The 20,619-nt window shown below is 43.9% G+C and overlaps 1 protein-coding gene across 1 annotated transcript; it reads right to left on the bottom strand.

Moving 5' to 3' along the window:
- Positions 1-1,182: 1,182 nt before the first annotated feature.
- On the bottom strand, positions 1,183-17,201 carry LOC306930109 (deoxyribonuclease-1-like). The gene is made up of 10 exons (XM_079510856.1): positions 16,999-17,201; positions 10,268-10,353; positions 9,554-9,642; positions 8,275-8,361; positions 5,242-5,354; positions 4,763-4,875; positions 3,973-4,130; positions 3,539-3,635; positions 2,571-2,646; positions 1,183-2,070 (listed from the first exon to the last, which is right to left on the bottom strand). Exons 2-10 carry the CDS (start codon positions 10,346-10,348, stop codon positions 1,925-1,927), a joined length of 960 nt encoding a protein of 319 aa, XP_079366982.1. The 5' UTR covers positions 10,349-10,353; positions 16,999-17,201; the 3' UTR covers positions 1,183-1,924.
- Positions 17,202-20,619: the final 3,418 nt, after the last annotated feature.

Genomic DNA, 20,619 nt, shown 5'->3' with positions numbered 1-20,619 from the left:
CGATGACATCAGGGAACGACAGTTTTCTACCTCTGGTCTGTTTTGAGGCAGGACTCCAGAGAAGAAGGGAAGATATAACCTCATTGTCAGCTCTGTAGCAGTGGCCGGCAAACTGTGTTCTTCTGGATCGGACTAGTGAAGAAACACGGGGAAGGTTGCCGTATATTCTAGCTAGCTGGACAACGACCCTCTGGCACAAGCAAGGCGCCCTATCAGTCAACAAACCCAGATGGCAGCATCCTTCGATCACCCTGTGACTTTAATGTAGTGTGTGTGTGGTAGTGTGTGTGTGTGTGTGTGTGTGTGTGTGTGTCACTTTTGCTTCACTACACCACAGAAAAGCATTGATAGCAATAGGACGACATCTTTTTCACTCACTCTCTATCGCACTCTTACAACTACTCCAAAAAACCCAGAGTATTATTAGCTCAACGTATAGCTCTAGCAGCTTGTTGCATACAAATGGAGTAGAACACAGGGGCGACTGTGGCTCAAGAGGTAGAGCAGGTCGTCCAATGATCCATGGGTCGGCGGTTCGAATCCCGGCTCCTCCTGTCTACATGTCGAAGTGTCCTTGGGCAAGACACTGAACTGAACCCCAAATTGCTCCCGATGTGCTGGTTGGTACCTTGCATGGCTTCCGCCGCAATCGGTTTATGAATGTGTGTGTGAATGGGTGAATGTAATGCACAATCTATGTAAAGTGCCTTGGATAAAGGCGCTATATAAATGCACCATTTACCATTTACAGGTTTGTGCTCAATGTTAGCACTAGCAGCATGTTGCATACAAATGGAACGTATAGCTCAACGTATAGCTAGCAGTACGTTGTATACAATTGGAGCAGAACACGGGTGTGTGTCTTGCTACGACGCGTCACGCGTGACTGAGGTTGTCTCCGCTGACGGGTCTCAACGGTGATGATGTGATGGGTGACACCTCCCACTGGCCAGCTGGGGCACGTGATGGAGGGGAAATGAACTGGTTGGAATAACGTGTTCCTTCCACGCGCTACGTCCTACAGGGGTAACCCCCCCCCTGTCAGGTGAAAAGAAGCGGATTGGACACCTCATGCATAGAAGGAAACATGGTTGGCAGAGGGGGTGTAGCAGCCCAGGATTACATGATTAGATAATTGACACTGGGTGAGAAAAATAAAAAAATAAAAACAACAACCAATGATGTCTTCACAACGACTACTTTATATTATATATTTGTAACTACAGAACAAACTCTCAGTCTATTCATTTATTTATTTTTAAGAATGCAGTAGATACATGAAAATACAATTAATTATGTTTTGCTTCCCTGATTCATTTAGAGTTAAGCTCTAGTGCATTTTAATGCCTGAGGGTTTTGTCACCAACTGAAGTTGAACCTTTTTTTCCACCACACCATTTAAAAAAGGTAGAAAACATTTAGTAAGAAGTAGTACTCTAGTAGTATTATACTAATATAATAAGAAGTAGTACTCTAGTAGTATTATACTAATATAATAAGAAGTAGTACTCTAGCAGTACTGTACTACTATACTAGTATAATATTGTTTAGTTTCAACTCATCAACACATTCAGCTTTAAGGGTCAGGGCTTCTACAGTGGTGATCCAGCTAGTTAACTACCGTTAACTACAGACAGTGGTTAACTAGTTAACTACTTTAACAGTACTAGTTAGTTAGTACTAGTACTAGTTAACTACTCTACCATGTTTAATATAGGCCTACTAGTTATTTAGTAGCTACTAGTACTAGTTATTTAGTTAGTACTAGTTAACTATACTCTACAGACAGTGGTTAACTATAGTTAGTCAGCTGTGATTCAGTACTAGTTAACTACTCCACCAGACATTTAATAGTACTAGTTAACTACTACTTGTGACCCAGCCTGGCGGGTTAGGGTTATTATTAGGGTCAGGGGTTCTACATCTACTTGTGACCCAGCTTGGCCACCTTCAACTTCAACATCTGGATCTCTAGGTTGAGCTTCTCTCTCTCCAACAGAAGGTTTCCTTTCTTCAGCGCCACCAGTTCTTCTGGAACCATCACAGAGCGGCCCACCTGGACCTCTGGTTCTGTTGAAGATGTTGAACATATTGATGATATTGACAATGATTGATTCATTGATTCATTGAACAGTTCAAACACATGTATAGGTCAATACAAAAACTGCTACGAGGATAAAACCAGAAAAAGCACTGAGACTTGTTTACATCAGGGTCCTCCATTTTTACTTCATCTGAACATTTAAAGACATACACATATACACTTATATTGAAACAAGGATACTTTTTTACAGGGGCCAGTTTCGAATTGCAGCCGCCCGTAAGTGCTCTTTGAGAGCGTTTTTGAAGGAGTTTAGGGATTTACATTTCTTAATGGCTGTTGGTAGTTCCACATTTTAGTGGCATAGGAGCAAAATTAATTTACTGTAACCCAGCCTTGTTTGAGCCGAATGTGGGTTGAACTTGCCTTGTTTACTCCCTCTGGTGTTGGGATTGTGGACTTCGTTGACATTAAAGAAGATATTTAAGTAATTGGACACATCAAGCTTGTAAGTGATGCTGTTCATTACCGTCATCTTCGTTGGCGTTTTCTTTTGTGGATTTCAGCTCCACCTCCACTGGGTAATGGTCGCTCACCTTCAGTGCCTGGTGGATGGATGGATGGGTGATTGATCACTTAATATTAATTGATTCAATAAGCACGAACAACACAAGGTGATCAGATACATAGAAATCTAGGATCATAAGTATACCATCAGTCTAACGTATAGAATATCCAAAAATTCTATAATCAGTACATTGAAACTATACACACTTTAGGATGCCAGATCAATAATGACCTGACATTACATACTTTTCTAAATTACATAGTTTTAGCCTTTGCATATGCCTGTAAGGTCACCAAGGTCATACATGGCCGTATCCATATATGAAGATCACGACACTGACATCATCAAACCCTGGATAGCCAACATGGAGAAAGCTGGATCATCACCTAGATCTGCATAAATGGAGCCGGCCAGCAACTCTACATCTGACCTCAAACCCTTCGATCTGCATATATGGAGCTGACCTGTTCTGACATTCCATATCCTGTTCTGACATAATTGATCCTACCCCACCCGTCCTTCCTCTTCGATGTCTCCCTTTTGACTGATACCTGTCCAATCAACAAAATTAAGGCCCGGCCCTACCTGGGCCATCATCAAACCCTGTACACTCAAGACCCTGCCCCCGCTGCCACCCTTAGATCTCCATATATGGAGCTGACCTGTTCTGACATTCCATGTGTTGATCTGACCTCATCAAACCCTGTACACTCAAGACACACTCCATATATGGCCCGTACAGAATTCATTCCACATGTTGATCTGTTGATCCGGCGAGTGCTGGCCAAAGAGCCAGTGCTCGCCCAGCAGTCTGCTGTCACCCAGGCGGATGCGTGCAGCCGTGCACGCAACCTCGCCCTGTAGGTCGAGGTCGCTTCTCGCCCTCAGGGAGTCTTACTGGTTATTATAATTATTATCATCTTACACACCTGCTCCAGAGTCAGTCTGTAAGCTTGCTGGAAGTTGAACGGTTTGGCGGAGTTTGGAACGATGGCTTCCAGCATGTCATCACCATAGACCACTATCCTAGAATGAGATCAAATAGAGTCTAAACATGTCAGAGAGAGAGATGCGACCAAATAGAATATAATAGGGCGGCAGTGGTAGTGTAGCAGTGGTGTGTGTGTGTGTGTGTGTGTGTGTGTGTGTGTGTGTGTGTGCGTACGTACGTGCGTTACCTGTCGTAGGTGTGGTCATCCTGTGTGTGTGTGTGTGTGTGTGTGTGTGTGTGTGTGTGTGTGTGTGTGTGTGTGTGTGTGTGTGTGTGTGCGTGCGTGCGTGCGTGCTTGCGTGCGTGCGTGCGTGCGTGCGTGCGTGCGTGCGTGCGTGCGTGCGTGCGTGCGTGCGTGCGTGCGTGCGTTACCTGTCGTATGTGTGGTCGTTCTTGGCGCTGGCCGTAGTGTCCACGTCGTCAGCGATCAGCCAGTGGAAGTTCTTGTCGCTGCGGATACGAATGTCCTTCATGTCTCTCTGAGAGACGTACGCCCCATCTGCGTTGAAATCCCCCAGAATCATCACGTTCTGGAACACAGAAGCACATCACATAGAACCACATCACGTTCTACATCACAGAACCACATTGACAGAGTACAGTCAAACACTTTTTAATAGCACCAAAAAAAATCACACCCGTGTGAAGTGATTGGTGCAACTCTGTGTGGGGGTCCCTGCGTCGCCCTGCGTCCAAAACGGTTGAGAAATGACAGTTACCGTGTGGGGGTCCCTGTACTGTACTGTACTGTACTGTACTGTACTGTACTGTACTGTACTGTACATGTCACACCCAAAATCATCATATATACAGTTAATATGTGTGTGTATTAGGCTGCACAACAGTGACACTTGGTGATGGAAACCAACCAACCACTATTTTGGTGCTCGGACACAGCCGGGGACACAGCCAGGGACACAGCCAGGGACACAGCCGGGGACACAGGGACACAGGGACACAGCCAGGGACACAGGGACACAGGGACACAGCCAGCCAGAGACACACAAAGATCCGTATAGGAGTGGTTGCACCACTCAAAAAATGTGCTTTGGGCAGTAGAACATCATTTATATTCTAAAACAATATGTGAAGAACTCCAAAATAGATGATGTATTTGACCCCCATCTGAAAACAGTATCTATTAATATTAACGGTGTCTTACGTCGGTCTTCCATTTCTTCTTGATGTCCATGAAGACGTCGAAAAGCTCGTCCAACTCCTTCTCTGAGTCATCTGGTTTAGTGTGGACCGGGATTAGGACCAGGTCCTTTAATACTGTAACATAAAAACACCTTACATTAACATTACCACACCTGTAATACCAGGTATTTTAAGACTGAACAGACAGACAGACAGACAGACAGACAGACAGACAGACATTGTACGCATGCTTTTCAAATGCCACCGCAAACTAGTCAGAGAGCCACAGTCCATTGCTCTCCCCAGGTTGGCAGAGGGAGAGTAGTGCCCAGGATTACATTTTAGGCAGTTGGCACCGGGTGAAAAAAAGGGTTACAATATCGTAGGACAAAAAAAGAAGGATGTACTTGATGCCTATGACCATAGTTTGTTGTGGCATTTGAAAGCACACATCCTGTGCATGCTGCGCACACACACACACACGCACACACACACACGCACTCGTGTTGTGACATTTGAATCGCAGGATGTACGGGTCTCGAGCGAACACGTCCTCTTTGCACGTTTTTTCATCATCAAACTGATAGGAGCCAATCAGATCCACCAGGTCATCCCTACACACACACACACACACACACACACACACACACACACACACACACACACACACACACACACACACACACACACACACACACACACACACACACACACACACACACACACACACACACACACACACACACACACACACACAAATATACATATTTGTTTTATTGTATTAGTGATGCAACAAATTACAAAATACTGTTAAACAAAATGTCACATTCTGTGCTATTATAATATAAAGATTCTTATAATATAATAACACTGTCCATATCACACCCAATTATGTCTCACATTCACTGGGTTTGGAGGAAAATAGCTTGTATGTTTAAGTTCAATCCCCTTCTCCATTGGTCAGCTGCATCTGGCAAAATCCCAAACTTTGTATAGGTAAAAAGCCCTTCCTCTGGGACCCATGGTATCAACGGGGTGTAAAGATTTTGGGAGATCTATACCAAGAAAACAATTTGAAATCATTTGAAGAATTAAGAACAGAATTTGGCCTACCACACAATCTCTCTTCTGGCAGTACTTACAACTGAGACACCTATTGGTAAAAACCTTTGGTTCTCTCACATCACCCCCCCCTAAAATTGACACAGTTCAAAATATTTTTAAAATATTTGGACTGGGTCATGAGGCTACTATACTATGCCATGTTCCTAGATGCCTCTGACCAGTGTAAATTCACATCCAAGTTACCATGGGAAAGGGATTTAGGACTTACAATATCAGATGGTGATTGGGTTAGAATTCTTAGGAATGGATGGAAAATGTCAAGAGAACTACGTACAAGGTTGATTCAATTCAAAATTATAAATAGAATATATTGGACACCATCAAGATTGTTTAGGGTCGGCTTGACTGATGGTCCTGAATGCTGGAGGTGTCAGGATAGAGACGGTACACTTTTACACATGCTTTGGGGCTGTCCCAAAATTCAGGAATATTGGACTGCTATACATGAAAGACTGGAGAGAATAACGGGCATACACATTCCTTTTTCACCCAGTCTGTTCATTCTGGGGGATCCTGCCACATTGAAGCATGTTGCTCCTCCTTTAGCTGAATGGATACAAACGGCCATTATGTCAGGTAGGAGGATGTTGGTCAAGGACTGGAAGGCTCCATCTGCACCTGCTCCATCCCTCTGGGATGCCTCGATGGGACTATTGGCCGCTTACGAGCGACTGTCATACAGGCTGCTCAATAGGATGGACGACTATGACTTAAAATGGGGCTTTTACCATATGCACGTATCAGGACTCTGATTAGTTTCTGGCTCTGAGTGAGCTCTGAACGGGCTGCAACTTTAGAAAAATACACTGAAGGAATATGTCTGGAATTGGGGCTGGGGTGGACTGCGGGATATTTCTGTGCATCTCTGTTATATTGTTTTGTTATGTGTTTGTTTCGTTATGCATTTATTTTGTTGCGTTTTGTCTATGTCAATGTTTCATATACAAAAGAAAATTACAAAAAAGTACAAATCATAAAAAACAAACACTGTCCATATTATATTATGCAGTGGGTTAGAATCAAGTCATTCAGGATCCTGGTGATTCATGACCATAAAACCTTTGTTTCTTATTGTAGAACTAGGCGGGCCTATACTACATTTAATAAAAAATCCTTTGTTTAGCATTTTGTTACTTTTATTTACTTTTATAATACCAAAGGGCTTTATGGCAATGATTCACCAGGATCCTGGATGGCTTGAGTCTAGGCTTAAAATACCTGATGTTTGTAAACCTCTATGGGAAAAATGAATGGCAGATTTTTTCAGTGGTGCCAGAAAACCACGCCCACTGCTATGCCCGGCCTATAGCAATTATAGTTAATACCCATCAATTATAACCAAGATGGGATCCTGCTTTACACAACTTAGAGCCTGGGACCCATACCATTTACCATTCACACTACCTAGCCTAGCTGGGACCCATTGTGGCAGCGGTGGCCGAACGGATTGCGGAGCGGTCTTGATACCGGAAGGTCGCCAGTTCGAATCAGCGGTCCGACACGTTAAAATTACCACCGCTGAAGTGCCCTTGAACAAGGCATTGAACCACTACGATGAAATGTTCTATGAACAGGGCCTGGCTGGAAACAAGTTCTTGAGCTTAGCCCAGATACCCTCGGTAAATATAGTAATCATTTCATTTCATTTCATACCATTTACCATTCACACTACCTAGCCTAGCTGGGACCCATACCATTTACCATTCACACAACCTAGTCTGGGACCCATACCATTTACCATTCACACAACCTAGCCTAGTCTGGGACCCATACCATTTACCATTCACACAACCTAGCCTAGTCTGGGACCCATACCATTTACCATTCACACATCCTAGTCTGGCTGGGACCCATACCATTTACCATTCACACAACCTAGTCTGGGACCCATACCATTTACCATTCACACAACCTAGTCTGGGACCCATACCATTTACCATTCACACAACCTAGTCTGGGACCCATACCATTTACCATTCACACAACCTAGTCTGGGACCCATACCATTTACCATTCACACAACCTAGTCTGGGACCCATACCATTTACCATTCACACAACCTAGTCTGGGACCCATACCATTTACCATTCACACAACCTAGTCTGGGACCCATACCATTTACCATTCACACAACCTAGTCTGGGACCCATACCATTTACCATTCACACAACCTAGCCTGGCTGGGACCCATACCAGATCCGGTCGGATTTATTATTAATGTCTTACTGGTGAGACTAAACTAGTTATACTCGGTTCAGCATTTAAATGGGGATTGGGGGAACCAAAACAAAGCATTTAAATGGGGATTGGGGGAACCAAAACAAAGCATTTAAATGGGGATTGGGGGAACCAAAACAAAGCAGCGCCGAAAAGGACGAATCATCGAACCGGAACCACAGTAATATTTACCTGTACAGGAACATGAACTGCTCCTTGTATCTGGTCCTGCCCAGACGAGACGAGATCTTTAGAGTGTAGTGATGATTCCTATTGGCTCTGACAGACAGACAAATAGATTCAAATTATTACACTTCAGTAGAAAAAGTGCCCCTCGGGGCACAGGTCTCCACCAGGGCAGGTCAGGTTGTGGCCTTCTGGTGTCGCTATAATAAGTCAATGTGAAACAGGTGTCATTTCTTCTTATGCCTTTGATACTGTGTAACGATTTGCAGGATTTTTGGACAAAATATGGAGGAGTAATATCAAAAAATGTGTTTTACAAAAGTCGGCCTCCTGGTGGCGTTATAACAGGCCAATGTGAAAAGGGTGGGATATATTCCTCAGCCAAGTAGGAACGTCTGTGAAAGATTTCACGTAAATTGCACGCTGCGTTCATGATCTGAGGCTTTTTGTTCAAAACGCCAATGTTAGCTAATCAGGATGGAATATGAAATATCGGACACATCTGTGTTGAGCACATGACTATAGATATACTGTGTAACGATTTGCAGGATTTTTGGACAAAATATGGAGGAGTAATATAAAAAAATGTGTTTTACAAAAGTCGGCCTCCTGGTGGCGCTATAACAGGCCGTTCTGGAAAATGTGGGGCAGAGGTTCATCGTTGGCATCCAGGGAGTGTGTGTGCAAAGTTTGGCATCGACCGGGTTAACGGTGCCGGAGATTAGCTGGTAACAGACGGACGGACGGACGGACAAACACACACACACGGACACACACACACACGCGCGGACGGAGTGCAAAACATACTCTCTCCCCATGCCTTCGGCCTGGTGGAGACAATAACTATAACCTGGTATATGTATATAAATACAGTATAGAGCACCGAAGTCTGACGTCAATATCAGTAGAGGGAGCAAATCCACAGGTTCATGTACTTTTAATTTGCATTGTAATCGGATTTTAGATCACCTCATATACGTAAGAACTGTGTTTGAAAAATAAACATGTCATCCCGGCCGTTTCACTCATATGGAGAAAACACTATTGTTACTGCTACTGAATTAGTTACATTTTCGCTAGAAACAGACTGTATCATATATGAGTGACTGACTGTCGCAAACGATACAGAGACACCTCCCTGACAATAACATCGAGACGGACGGACGGACGGACGGACAGACAGACAGACAGACAGACAGACAGACAGACAGACAGACAGACAGACAGACAGACAGACAGACAGACAGACAGACAGACAGACAGACAGACAGACAGACAGACTCACTTGTTCAGAGCGTCCAGCAGGGTTTTGACGGACTCTCCACTGATGTCCACAACCTCCAGGATTACTATGATGTCATAACGACTAATAATCTGATTGGATGACAGAGTGGATTTTCGTCAATGCCTAACCTCTTATTCTTAAACATCTTTGCCTCTTTTTTTTTACTATTTTGAAAAAACATTTTAAAATTGTTCAACTAGACAACATCGACATGTTGTGAGTTTGTAGATCGGCTTTTTGAACTATTTCAAACTAGTAAAAAATAAAGAATTTCAGGGATAAGGGGTAAGGCCCTTATAGCAAAAGTCTAATGTAAATCTCAAAGAAAGATGTATAGGCAATGATATTTTCTAAAAACTTTCATAAAAAAGAAAAAAAGAAAACCCACAATGACAGTCATTCTAATAAAAGTCACATTTTGCTTTTCAATAATTGAAAGGCAACACAACAGACTACACTAGAGTGACATACATTAGGATATTTGCTATTGTGATATGGCATAAGTGTTATATGAAAATCGGTCTCAAAATCAAATGATCGGAATCGGATCGGGAGCAAAAAAACGTGATCGGGACATCCCTAATTATAACTTTAGATATAACTTTCATCACCAACCAATCAAAACAAATAAAGCATGTCAATGGATGGAGGATGGATGATGGATGGAGGGATGGAGGGATGGGGGTGTGGCTTAGGGATGGGGGTGTGGCTTACCTTGACCAAGATACTCAGAATATCTGGGTCAGAAACCTTTTGTAATCCAAACTTCTGGATGTTGAATGAAGATACCTTCATAGTGTCTGAAAGAATGAATGAATGAATGAATGAATGAATGAATGAATGAATGGACGGACGGACGAACCTCAGCCTAGTATGTGCTACATTTCACAAAATCACACGCTGTATTCATGATTTGAGGCATTTTTTCCCAAACGAATCTGAAAGACTCGTTTTGTACTATAAAACAAGGCTTAATTTACAGTCTGTAGAAAACAATGGTGTGACATGGTCCATATTTTTTACGGCCTATGGTTTAGGATTAGACATAGCTGACATAGCTGAGACATTTACTGAGGTTCGGAATGAGGTTAGGTTTAGACATAGTTTTACTGAGGTTATAACTAAGGTTAGGAATAAGGTTAGGTTTAGACGTAGTTTTACTGAGGTTAAGGTTAGGAATAAGGTTAGGTTTATACATAGTTTTACTGAGGTTAAGGTTAGTAATAAGGTCAGGTTTAGGCATGGTTTCACTGAGGGTCGGGGGGAAAGGGGAGTCCTTATGCTCGCACACGCACACACACACACACACACACACACACACACACACACACACACACACACACACACACACACACACACACACACACACACACACACACACACACACACACACACACACACACACACACACACACACACACACACACACACACACACACACACACACACACACACACACACACACACAGGTGTTACTTATATAACTTACAGACTTACAGTAAATTCACCGTCAGTCGTCAGACCCTTAATCTCGGACCCCTCGAGGCGAGGGGCCCCTTGCATACCTGAGAGGGGCATTCTGTGTGTGTGTGTGTGTGTGTGTGTGTGTGTGTGTGTGTGTGTGTGTGTGTGCGTGTGTGTGTGTTAGGGTCACACAGTGGCGTGCACAGATAGACACTAGAGGGTGCTAGAGCACCACCTGCCCTTGCCCCCTGGACAGCAATGTGCCCTTTTGAAAAAAAATGTTGTATACAGTGTACAGTATGTGGACCATGGTGACATTGATCAATTCTTGATAAAAAAAAATCTTCTAATATTAATTATGCCCCAAAATCTATAAATCTCACACTATTAAGGCAACCGGCCGGTTCCTCGTGCTGCACAAGGTGCCCTTTTTTCACTTGAGCAGCTCTAAATGTCTGTGCACGCCACTGGGGTCACACACAGCCATGCCCCCTGCTTCAGTCACACAACCATCTCGTTACAAACACAGAAGAACTCAGACACCCACAACACAACTGTAAGTCCACTAGTTGGTGAAAGCCCTATAGTTCAGAGTCTTGCTCAAGGACACCCGGGATCGAACTGGGAACCTCCATCTGGCTGCTCTACCTCCGCTGCCGCCCCAGTTATTAGATGTATAAGTTAGCATTTTATGTAGACGTAGCACGTAGCACTCTATTAGACAATGTTAGGTTCTTAGTTTGCTTATGATCCTAGATCAGCTATTTCTATGAATTTGATGAATTAAATTACTATGTGTTGTTCTTGCTTACTTAGTTGTTAAATCACTCTGGATTAAGAGCGTCAGCTAAATGCCTAAATTGTAATTGTGTATAGAGACATTAAAACCAGTTCTATAACTGGTTTTAATGTCTCGATACACAATTACAATCATTAGAAATTCAAATCAGGGTGACATGAGCTAGCATGATGTGTTGTAAGCTGAGCATGCACGCACACGCACACGTTACTTATATAATTTACAGACTTACAGTAAATTCACCGTCAGTCGTCAGACCATTAATCTCGGACCCCTCAACACACACACACACACACACACACACACACACACACACACACACACACACACACACACACACACACACACACACACACACACACACACACACACACACACACACACACACACACACACACACACACACACACACACACACACGATATGTTCAATAAGTACACACACACACACACACACACACAAAGATGAAAAAACAACCTAGATGAAGGTCAACTGAAGGTCAACTGTCTACAGACTGAAACTAAACCTGTTTAACTAAACTAAACTAAACTAAAGGAAGTCTGCAGGGGAAACCTGTTTAACTAAACTAAACTAAACTAAACTAAAGGAAGTCTGCAGGGGAAACCTGTTTAACTAAACTAAACTAAACTAAACTAAAGGAAGTCTGCAGGGGAAACCTGTTTAACCGAGGTCAACAAATGGATAAGCGGAAGTTCTGTAAATTTGGGCGGAAGTACCGCTCAAATAATGACGTTGACACTTTACAAGAAGCAACAAACTAACTGAAATACGGGGAATCGCGGGGAAATACAGCTGACGGATGTTCCGACCCGACACTTACAGCTCTGCCTTACAGGTTGTGATCAGGCTTTTCTGAGTAAGGCTGGCAACTCATCTGTCCAGTCCAAAATGTTACCATCAACACATGGCCTTAGACCAGAGTTCTCAAACTCTGCCCGAACCCGACCTGGCCCGACCCGACGTTTTCGGGCAGAGCCGGGCCCAAACATTATGCCAATTAGTCGGGCCGGGCTGAGCCTCGGGTTCCGTGGTTTCCCGTGATTTGTTTTTAAAGCATTTTATTATGATAAAAATACCAATATTGTTGTTTATGTAATGTGTATTTATTTATTTATTATGAATAGGGCTGCGCTGGTGAATCACTTTTTCATGTGACTGGAGGCGTGGAGCATTGCACTGACAAGAGCAGCAACACGCAGGCAGCAGTCAGTCAGATATAGAGAGAATAGAACGGTGGTGGTTGTTGCTACCGTTGTTGCTACCACTGGCTGGCCTCTGGTTTGCTTACCAAATGAGCTTCTCAGCATCAGTTACCAGTTAACTTGCCATATATGCTCAAATGTATTATAAGATCATCAGATCATCGCACGATAGCTCGTTTTGTAAGCGTCTGGTTTTTGTCATGTTGCACTGCTATCTCGTTAAACCCAGGTGCGGTGAATAACCTAATCACCAAACGCTCCATATAACTCTATGTATGTAAACGCTACACGTAAGCTACAAGCAAGTTACAGGATGATCACGCAATGTTACAGTCCACTGTACTGGCTATTTGGTTTCCAAAATGCTTAATATTGTAGCCGTCGTCGCACGGCACGCCACATTGTTATATTATATGTTCCAAAAATAACAGATCTGTAAGCTGTCGAGACACGCCATTAGCCGTGCGTGGATGGTGTGTATGTTTGTTCTTTTGGTCACCGGCTGTGACGCACATTACGCGTGCTATGTATCTGGGTTAAGAGACAATGATTGATGTAAACTACTAGATTCTAGCCAAGTTGGCAGTTGATAATAATATTGATAATACTATTGTAGCTCTGTCCGGGACTGTTGCACAACGGTGCATGGTGGAAAAGTTCACTTTGCGAACGGGGACAATACTTGGACATGACTGCGTCATGTCAGAGGAAACTAAAGGGAGCTGCTACTTCACTTCAGTGATGTTTACTCACCCCTGGAATCCATTAGAATGGTGGAACAACAGCCAACGTGAGTTACATAAATCCTTTATTTCGGCGATAAGTAAGTTCTCTCACACACTCACTTGGTATATTGAACCACGGCGCCGGAGCCATCTAGTGCCTTTTTTTTCACTCTGGCTTTTTCGGGTTTTCGGGCCTAACATTATGGTCATTGTTAGGGTTGGGCCGACCCAGTTAGGGTACAGTAGGGCCGGGCCTTAATTTCCAGGCCCGTTGAGAACTCTACCTATAGTCCAAAATGTTTGGTTAATTTCAAATAAACTACACTCTGGGAGCTGTAGAACAGTGTGCGGACCTCCTTCCTTTTCACTAGTCCAAAATGTTACCATCAACACATGGCCTTAGACTAGTCCAAAATGTTACCATCAACACATGGCCTTAGACTAGTCCAAAATGTTACCATCAACACATGGCCTTAGACTAGTCCAAAATGTTACCATCAACACATGGCCTTAGACTAGTCCAAAATGTTACCATCAACACATGGCCTTAGACTAGTCCAAAATGTTACCATCAACACATGGCCTTAGACTAGTCCAAAATGTTACCATCAACACATGGCCTTAGACTAGTCCAAAATGTTACCTTCAACACATGGCCTTAGACTAGTCCAAAATGTTACCATCAACACATGGCCTTAGACTAGTCCAAAATGTTACCATCAACACATGGCCTTGGACTAGTCCAAAATGTTACCATCAACACATGGCCTTAATGGTAAATGGTAAATGGTAAATGGTGCATTTATATAGCGCCTTTATCCAAGGCGCTTTACATTGTTCACCCATTCACACACACATTAATACACCGATGGCGGCAGAAACCATGCAAGGCACTAGCCAGCACATCAGGAGCAAATTGGGGTTCAGTGTCTTGCTCAAGGACACTTCGATACTAACTCTGGGGGGGCCCGGGTTCGAACAGGCAACCTTGCGGTTACCATCCAGCCACTCTACCCCTGAGCCACTGCCGCCCGCCTTAGACTACTAGACCAAAATGTTACCATCAACACATGGTCTTAGACTAGTCCAAAATGTTACCATCAACACATGGCTTCTATATAAAGTGCGCTTTGGATGAAAGTGCTATATAAATGCACCATTTACTATTTACCACTACAGTGACCACTATAGGCTACACATCTGTTGTGGGCTGGCTGTCTTTCTGTTTTTCCCTATATGGTCTGGCTGGCGTGTGGGCGTGTGACTGGCTGCCAATGGGCGTGACATTCCAATCATCTCATTATGCTGCGGAGCTGTCTGCATGCCTGAGAGTGATCATCGCATCAAGCCCAGCTATAAAGCCCTGGCTCTTCTCTCCAGCTCTTGCCAATTTGTCAGTTGCCGACCGGTAAAGCTATACTGTGCCTCCGAGCTCTCAGTTTTTTGCTTGTGATCAATGTCTTATAATAAATGCGCCACATCTCTGTATGTCTCTGTATGCCGTGCCCCACCAACTTCAAATTTGATACACGCGTTCCACACCCCCACAGGGAGTGCAGTGCTCGGTGTCAAGACCGTCGGATCGCCGGTTGTCCGGAACCAGCACTAAAGCCTCTGCCCCTGTTCTGACATCACAATAATGTTCTGACATCTGCATAGACTTCATATTTGGGCATGTCTGGCAAAGAACTCCATATATGGGCATAAAAGGGACACAGAGATAATAAGTGGGTGGGGCATACATTTCCAACTTGCATCGTTCTAAGTAGGCCAGTGCCCAACTGGCCTACTTAGTAGAATTAGTATTTCTAATTCCTTGTCTCCCTGTGTCCCCAGTGCTTCCACGCCTGCAGCCTGCCTGACAACCAACCCAATCCGAATTTTTGTGTTTTGTTTGTTTTTGAGGGGCGCCAGCCCCTCCTATATATGCGGCTTTGAGGGTTTGTGTAAACACAAACATTGTCCTGACACAAACATTGAATGCCATTGACAATGAATGGCCACTTTTGAGTGTTTGTGTAAACACAAACATTGCGTAAACAAACATAAATATTGAAGACGAAGGTGAGGACTCAAATTCTCACTGGCCGGAATAAGATGATGTATGATGGTGTACGATGATAAGAGCGCCCCTCACTTCACACGGGTGTGATATTTTTATTAAGGTTGAATACATAACCTTTGCTTGAAAACCTGGTTCTGAGTTCTGCTTGTATTTATACACCACCCACCCTAACAACGTCACACTATACACTGGCTGCTGATACAGGCCAGAACCCACTTCAAGGTGCTCCTCCTGACCTATAAAGCTCTAAGCAGACTTTCTCAATCCTACATGGCCAGTTTATTAGAACTACAGTTGGAGGCCATCGATATTGTCCTTTTCTTTTTGCTGAGGTTTGCGTGATCTGCGCAAAAGGACAGTTAACCCATTTTGGGCGGGAACCCCTTTTGGTGTTTTGAAAAATAGCAGACCTACAAGCTCGTAGATCTATGATCTTGTAGATCTGCTATTTTTTTGAAAAATCGTGAAAATATTTATTTCAGAAAACTGGAGGATTTAGAAGGATTTTTAAAAATGTTGAGGTCAGGCCTAAATGGGTCAAATGATAAGGGACAATATCGGTGGCACCCAACTGTATGTATTCATACAGGGAGGAGAGGAGAGGAGGGTAGAGGAGAGAAGGCTAGGAGAATAGAGGAGGAGAGGTTTTCATTTGCATGTCAAAGCAAATGTATGAAGATTTTGAAGCATTTTAACGAGCAGACCCTCAGCAAACAGGTCTGGTAGCGATTAGCAACCCCCTATCCGCGCACACGCACGCACGCACACACGCACGCACACACACACAAATGAAATCCAGACGTATACATGAACCATGCATGTCTACTATAAGTTGAGGAAGGTTTTGATTACATCTGCATGGGCTGTTGTGTTGGTGCTTTATTTCTAATGGAAAGCCATGCTTATATTCTGTGTTTTTGGTTGGTGTAGTTGTAGTCTCTCTCTCTCTCTCTCTCTCTCTCTCTCTCTGACCAACATCCTTTAACTGACAGACTCTCACTTCCTTTCAGACAGCAGTGTGTGTGTGTGTGTGTGTGTGTGTGTGTGTGTGTGTGTGTGTGTGCGTGCATGTGTGCGTGCATGTGTGTGGTGTGTGTGTGTGCGTGCATGCGTGCAAGTGATAAAGAGATAAACAACAAGCAGAACAACATTGAGGTTGTTTTACTCACCAGAAGCAAAGGAAGACTTGTTTTCTCACTCCTAAATAAAGTGTTGACTTGTCTTGTTGTCTCCTACACCAAGCTGTGTTGATTTCTGTTGTTCACTCCTAAACATTAACAGTGTTGTCTTGTCTGTTCACTACACCAAGCTGTGTGTCTTGTCTCCTATATATGTTGACTTGTATCCTAAACTGTGTTGTCTCTGTACCTCCTTCACCAAACTGTGAGCTCTGAGCTGCTTGTCATCAGGGGGACGGCCTGAGAAACACCTGCTGAGAGGTGATTGGTGGGTGACACTGGGCCGTGAGCCAATAGGAGAGCCGGTGATGAGAGAGGACAAAGATGGTTTATGTATGAAGATGGGCCATCTTCATTGGATCCACTAGAGGCTAAATGGTACACAAAGCCTACAAATGGTCTCCTAAATATAGTAGGCGTGGTTTGCTTCTCCCCGACCCCCACCCTCCCCCCCCTGACAACAACACTGTTTCCACACTCAGTCTAGTAGGTGGCGGTAATGCACCATTTAGGTTTGCCAACCGCCATGAAACCCGATAGAAGAAGAAGACAACAACACTGACAAGTCATTTAACAAAGTACATTGAAAACAACTGACAAGGTGTACTTTTGAAATAGTCGTTTTAGTTTCTCGAAACCTCCAACCATATAAATTCATGATTCATTAAAAAGTCTCTCCCTAATAGAGTTGTAGAATGGACAATAAAAAACTAAATGCTTTTCATTTTTAATTTCCTTTAGATCACACAGACTACACATAATCTATCCTCCTCAACCGTGCCTACATATCTGCCTGTCTCAATATGCAGACCAAGTATGCCAGCTCTAATTTGGGCACATAAGGATCATTTCTAATCCTTTTAAATATGTCCATTCATTTCACATTATAATATTCACATATTATCATCTTAAATATGGGGTCAGAGCCCCCTATGTGTTGTCCGTGAAATTGCAGATGGACAGAGAGAGGCTTCCGGACTCATCTCAAATCTCGCGAGAGTTTGTTACTGGGATAAAGAAATCTCATTAACAAAGTAGATTTTCTCCTGATTTGTCTCGCTAAAAGAAGCCATTTTACTATGAATATTTTGTAAATATTGTGTGCCTTGTGATGATTGAGTCCAGTATTTAGTGCAGTGACCATGGAGTTAAGGAATGGTTCAGAAGCTGTGTTCACGTTCACTCTCCCATTGGAAATGAATAGACTCCAACATTCTTCCTGTCTCCTAATAATGTTACCGCCCACCTCACGCAGATACAGGAAGTAAAGCAAAGTGGTCTCTCTTGCTAATTCTCCTCTTGGGAGAGGATGAGGGTAAACCCCGCCTCCCCCAGACTGCTGGCTGTGTGTGTGTGTGTGTGTGTGTGTGTGTGTGTGTGTGTGTGTGTGTGTGTGTGTGTGTGTGTGTGTGTGTGTGTGTGTGTGTGTGTGTGTGCGCGTGCGACTGCATGTGTGAGGATAAGGCAGGTATGTGTGTCCCTGCATGCGTGTGTGTACCTGCAATTTAGTGTAAACTGACCCTTTATCTCATCGGAATGCATGAATGACTGACAGAACCACAGAGACACTTATCACTCGTACACTCGTACACACACACGCACGCACGCACGCACGCACGCACGCACGCACGCACGCACACACACACGCACGCACGCCATATGGTTATTTATGGCATCCATAGTGATAAGTCACTTCTCATTTAAACAGTCAATTTCATATAGTAAATATTACCAGTAAGACGCCCTGAAGGAGAGAAGCGACCTAAAGGGCGAGGATGCGTGCATGTATCCGCCTGGGTGACAGCAGCAGCAGGCGAGCACTGGCGCTTTGGAATGGGGGGTCAGGTAAATCATATATGAATTCTGTACTGGCCATATATGGAGCGTGTCTTGAGTGTACAGGGTTTGATGAGGTCAGATCAACATATTGATATGTCAGAACAGGTCAGCTCCATATATAGAGATCTAAGGGTGGCAGCGGGGGCAGTGTCTTGAGTGTGCAGGGTTTGATGAGGTCTGGCCATATGGAGCGTGTTTTGAGTGTACAGGGTTTGATGAGGACAGATCAACAATGGAATGTCAGAACAGGTCAGCTCCATATATGGAGATCTAAGGGTGGCAGTGGGGGCTGTGTCTTGAGTGTACAGCAGGGTTTGATGAGGGCCCTATGCAGATCTAGGTGATGATCCAGTCTTCTCCATGTAGGGCATTGGCTATCAAGGGTTTGATGAAGTCAGTGTCGTAATCTTCATGGCCATATATGGAGTGTGTCACGGAGACGTGACCAACTGATGACCATACAGTATATGGTGGCGTGACGTGTCACGAGGCGTGGCGGACTGACGACCATATATGGTGGCGTGATGGAGTCACTGGGAGGTTTTGCAGGTTTTCATAGTAATCTGGGACCTATGGTCGCAATTATTATTATTATAACAAAAACCAACTATGTCTTTTCAGGAAATGAAAAGAAAAACAAAACAAGTTTTCAAAACAAAACAACACAATACAGCCTCATCAAAGTTGGTAGCGTGACATACATGTGAGGGTCCTTTTGGTTCTTGTCCAAACCACGCTAAACTGAAGAGGATTATCTGTGTTTGTACATGTTCAGTGGGAGTGTGTGTTTCCGCGCGTGCGTGCGTGCGTGCGTGCGTGCGTGCGTGCGTGCGTGCGTGCGTGCGCTTCCCGGGCGGTGCCCACTCATTGGGTGGTCCACTGACAATCAGCTCCCGCTTCAGAGGAGTAGGAGTTAAGGAGGGACAGAAGGAGTTAAGGAGGGACAGAAGGAGTTAAGGAGGGAAGGAGGGAGGGAGGGAAGGAGGGAAGGAGGGAAGGAGGGAGGAAAGGAGAAAAAAGGAGTGGATCAGAAGAAGATAATAGTAAGATTAGAAGAAGCCACATAAACTTTTGAATTACCTTTGTACACAATTCCACATTAACTTGTGGAAAGATGACCGCCGTGTGCATATGGTCTATTGAGTATTCAAACATGAGTATTCTGAACATTTTGAGAACCTCAGGAAATCAGTTTAGAAGATAGAGCCATGTTTGAAGTAGCTGTCATTTAAAAAAGGGTGTGGTCATTTCCGGGCATTTCGCCCCGGATAGAGAATTTTTCACAGTTCCTAAGCTGTTTGCAGTGGTCATATTAGCCAAGAACAGTTGAGATATTCTCCGCTAAATGAAGTGGATATTAGCCAGGTCCTGGAGTATGTGGAGTGTGCACTGTGCTGTGGAGTGTGCACTGTGCAGTCAGACTTTTTATGCAGATCGGTATGGACCGTATGGTTATAGGTAAAGACGTGATTGGGCATGTTAAAGCGCCACCATGAGGTTGATTTGGAAAATGTCAGGTGGCATTTCTTCCTCAGCCTAGTGGGAATGTGCGTGAACAGTTTCACCGCAATTGGACGCTGCATTCATGATTTGCGTTTAAGTCAGACTCCTGGTGGCACTATAGAAGGTAGATGTGAAAAATGCAGGTCAAAGGTTTTTCCTTGGCCTCTAGGTGGTGCTCATACAAAGTTTTACACAAATCAGTGCAGTTATAGGTAAAAAACACGAATCGGCCTGTTATAGCGCCACCATGAGGCTGATTTGAACATGTTT

Source organism: Electrona antarctica, assembly GCF_951216825.1.
Source record: "Electrona antarctica genome assembly, chromosome: 9".
In the NCBI taxonomy this organism is placed as follows: Eukaryota; Metazoa; Chordata; class Actinopteri; order Myctophiformes; family Myctophidae; genus Electrona; species Electrona antarctica.
This window is presented reverse-complemented; position numbering and strand designations above follow the sequence as displayed.

Coding starts and splice junctions, on each gene's coding strand:
- LOC306930109 (XM_079510856.1), bottom strand. CDS start 10,348: ATGAAGGTATCTTCATTCAACATCCAGAAGTTTGGATTACAAAAGGTT. Junction 3,636..3,972: donor AACGACCACACATACGACAG/GTAACGCACGCA, acceptor ATCTCATTCTAG/GATAGTGGTCTATGGTGATG. Junction 2,071..2,570: donor AAACGCCAACGAAGATGACG/GTAATGAACAGC, acceptor CATCTTCAACAG/AACCAGAGGTCCAGGTGGGC.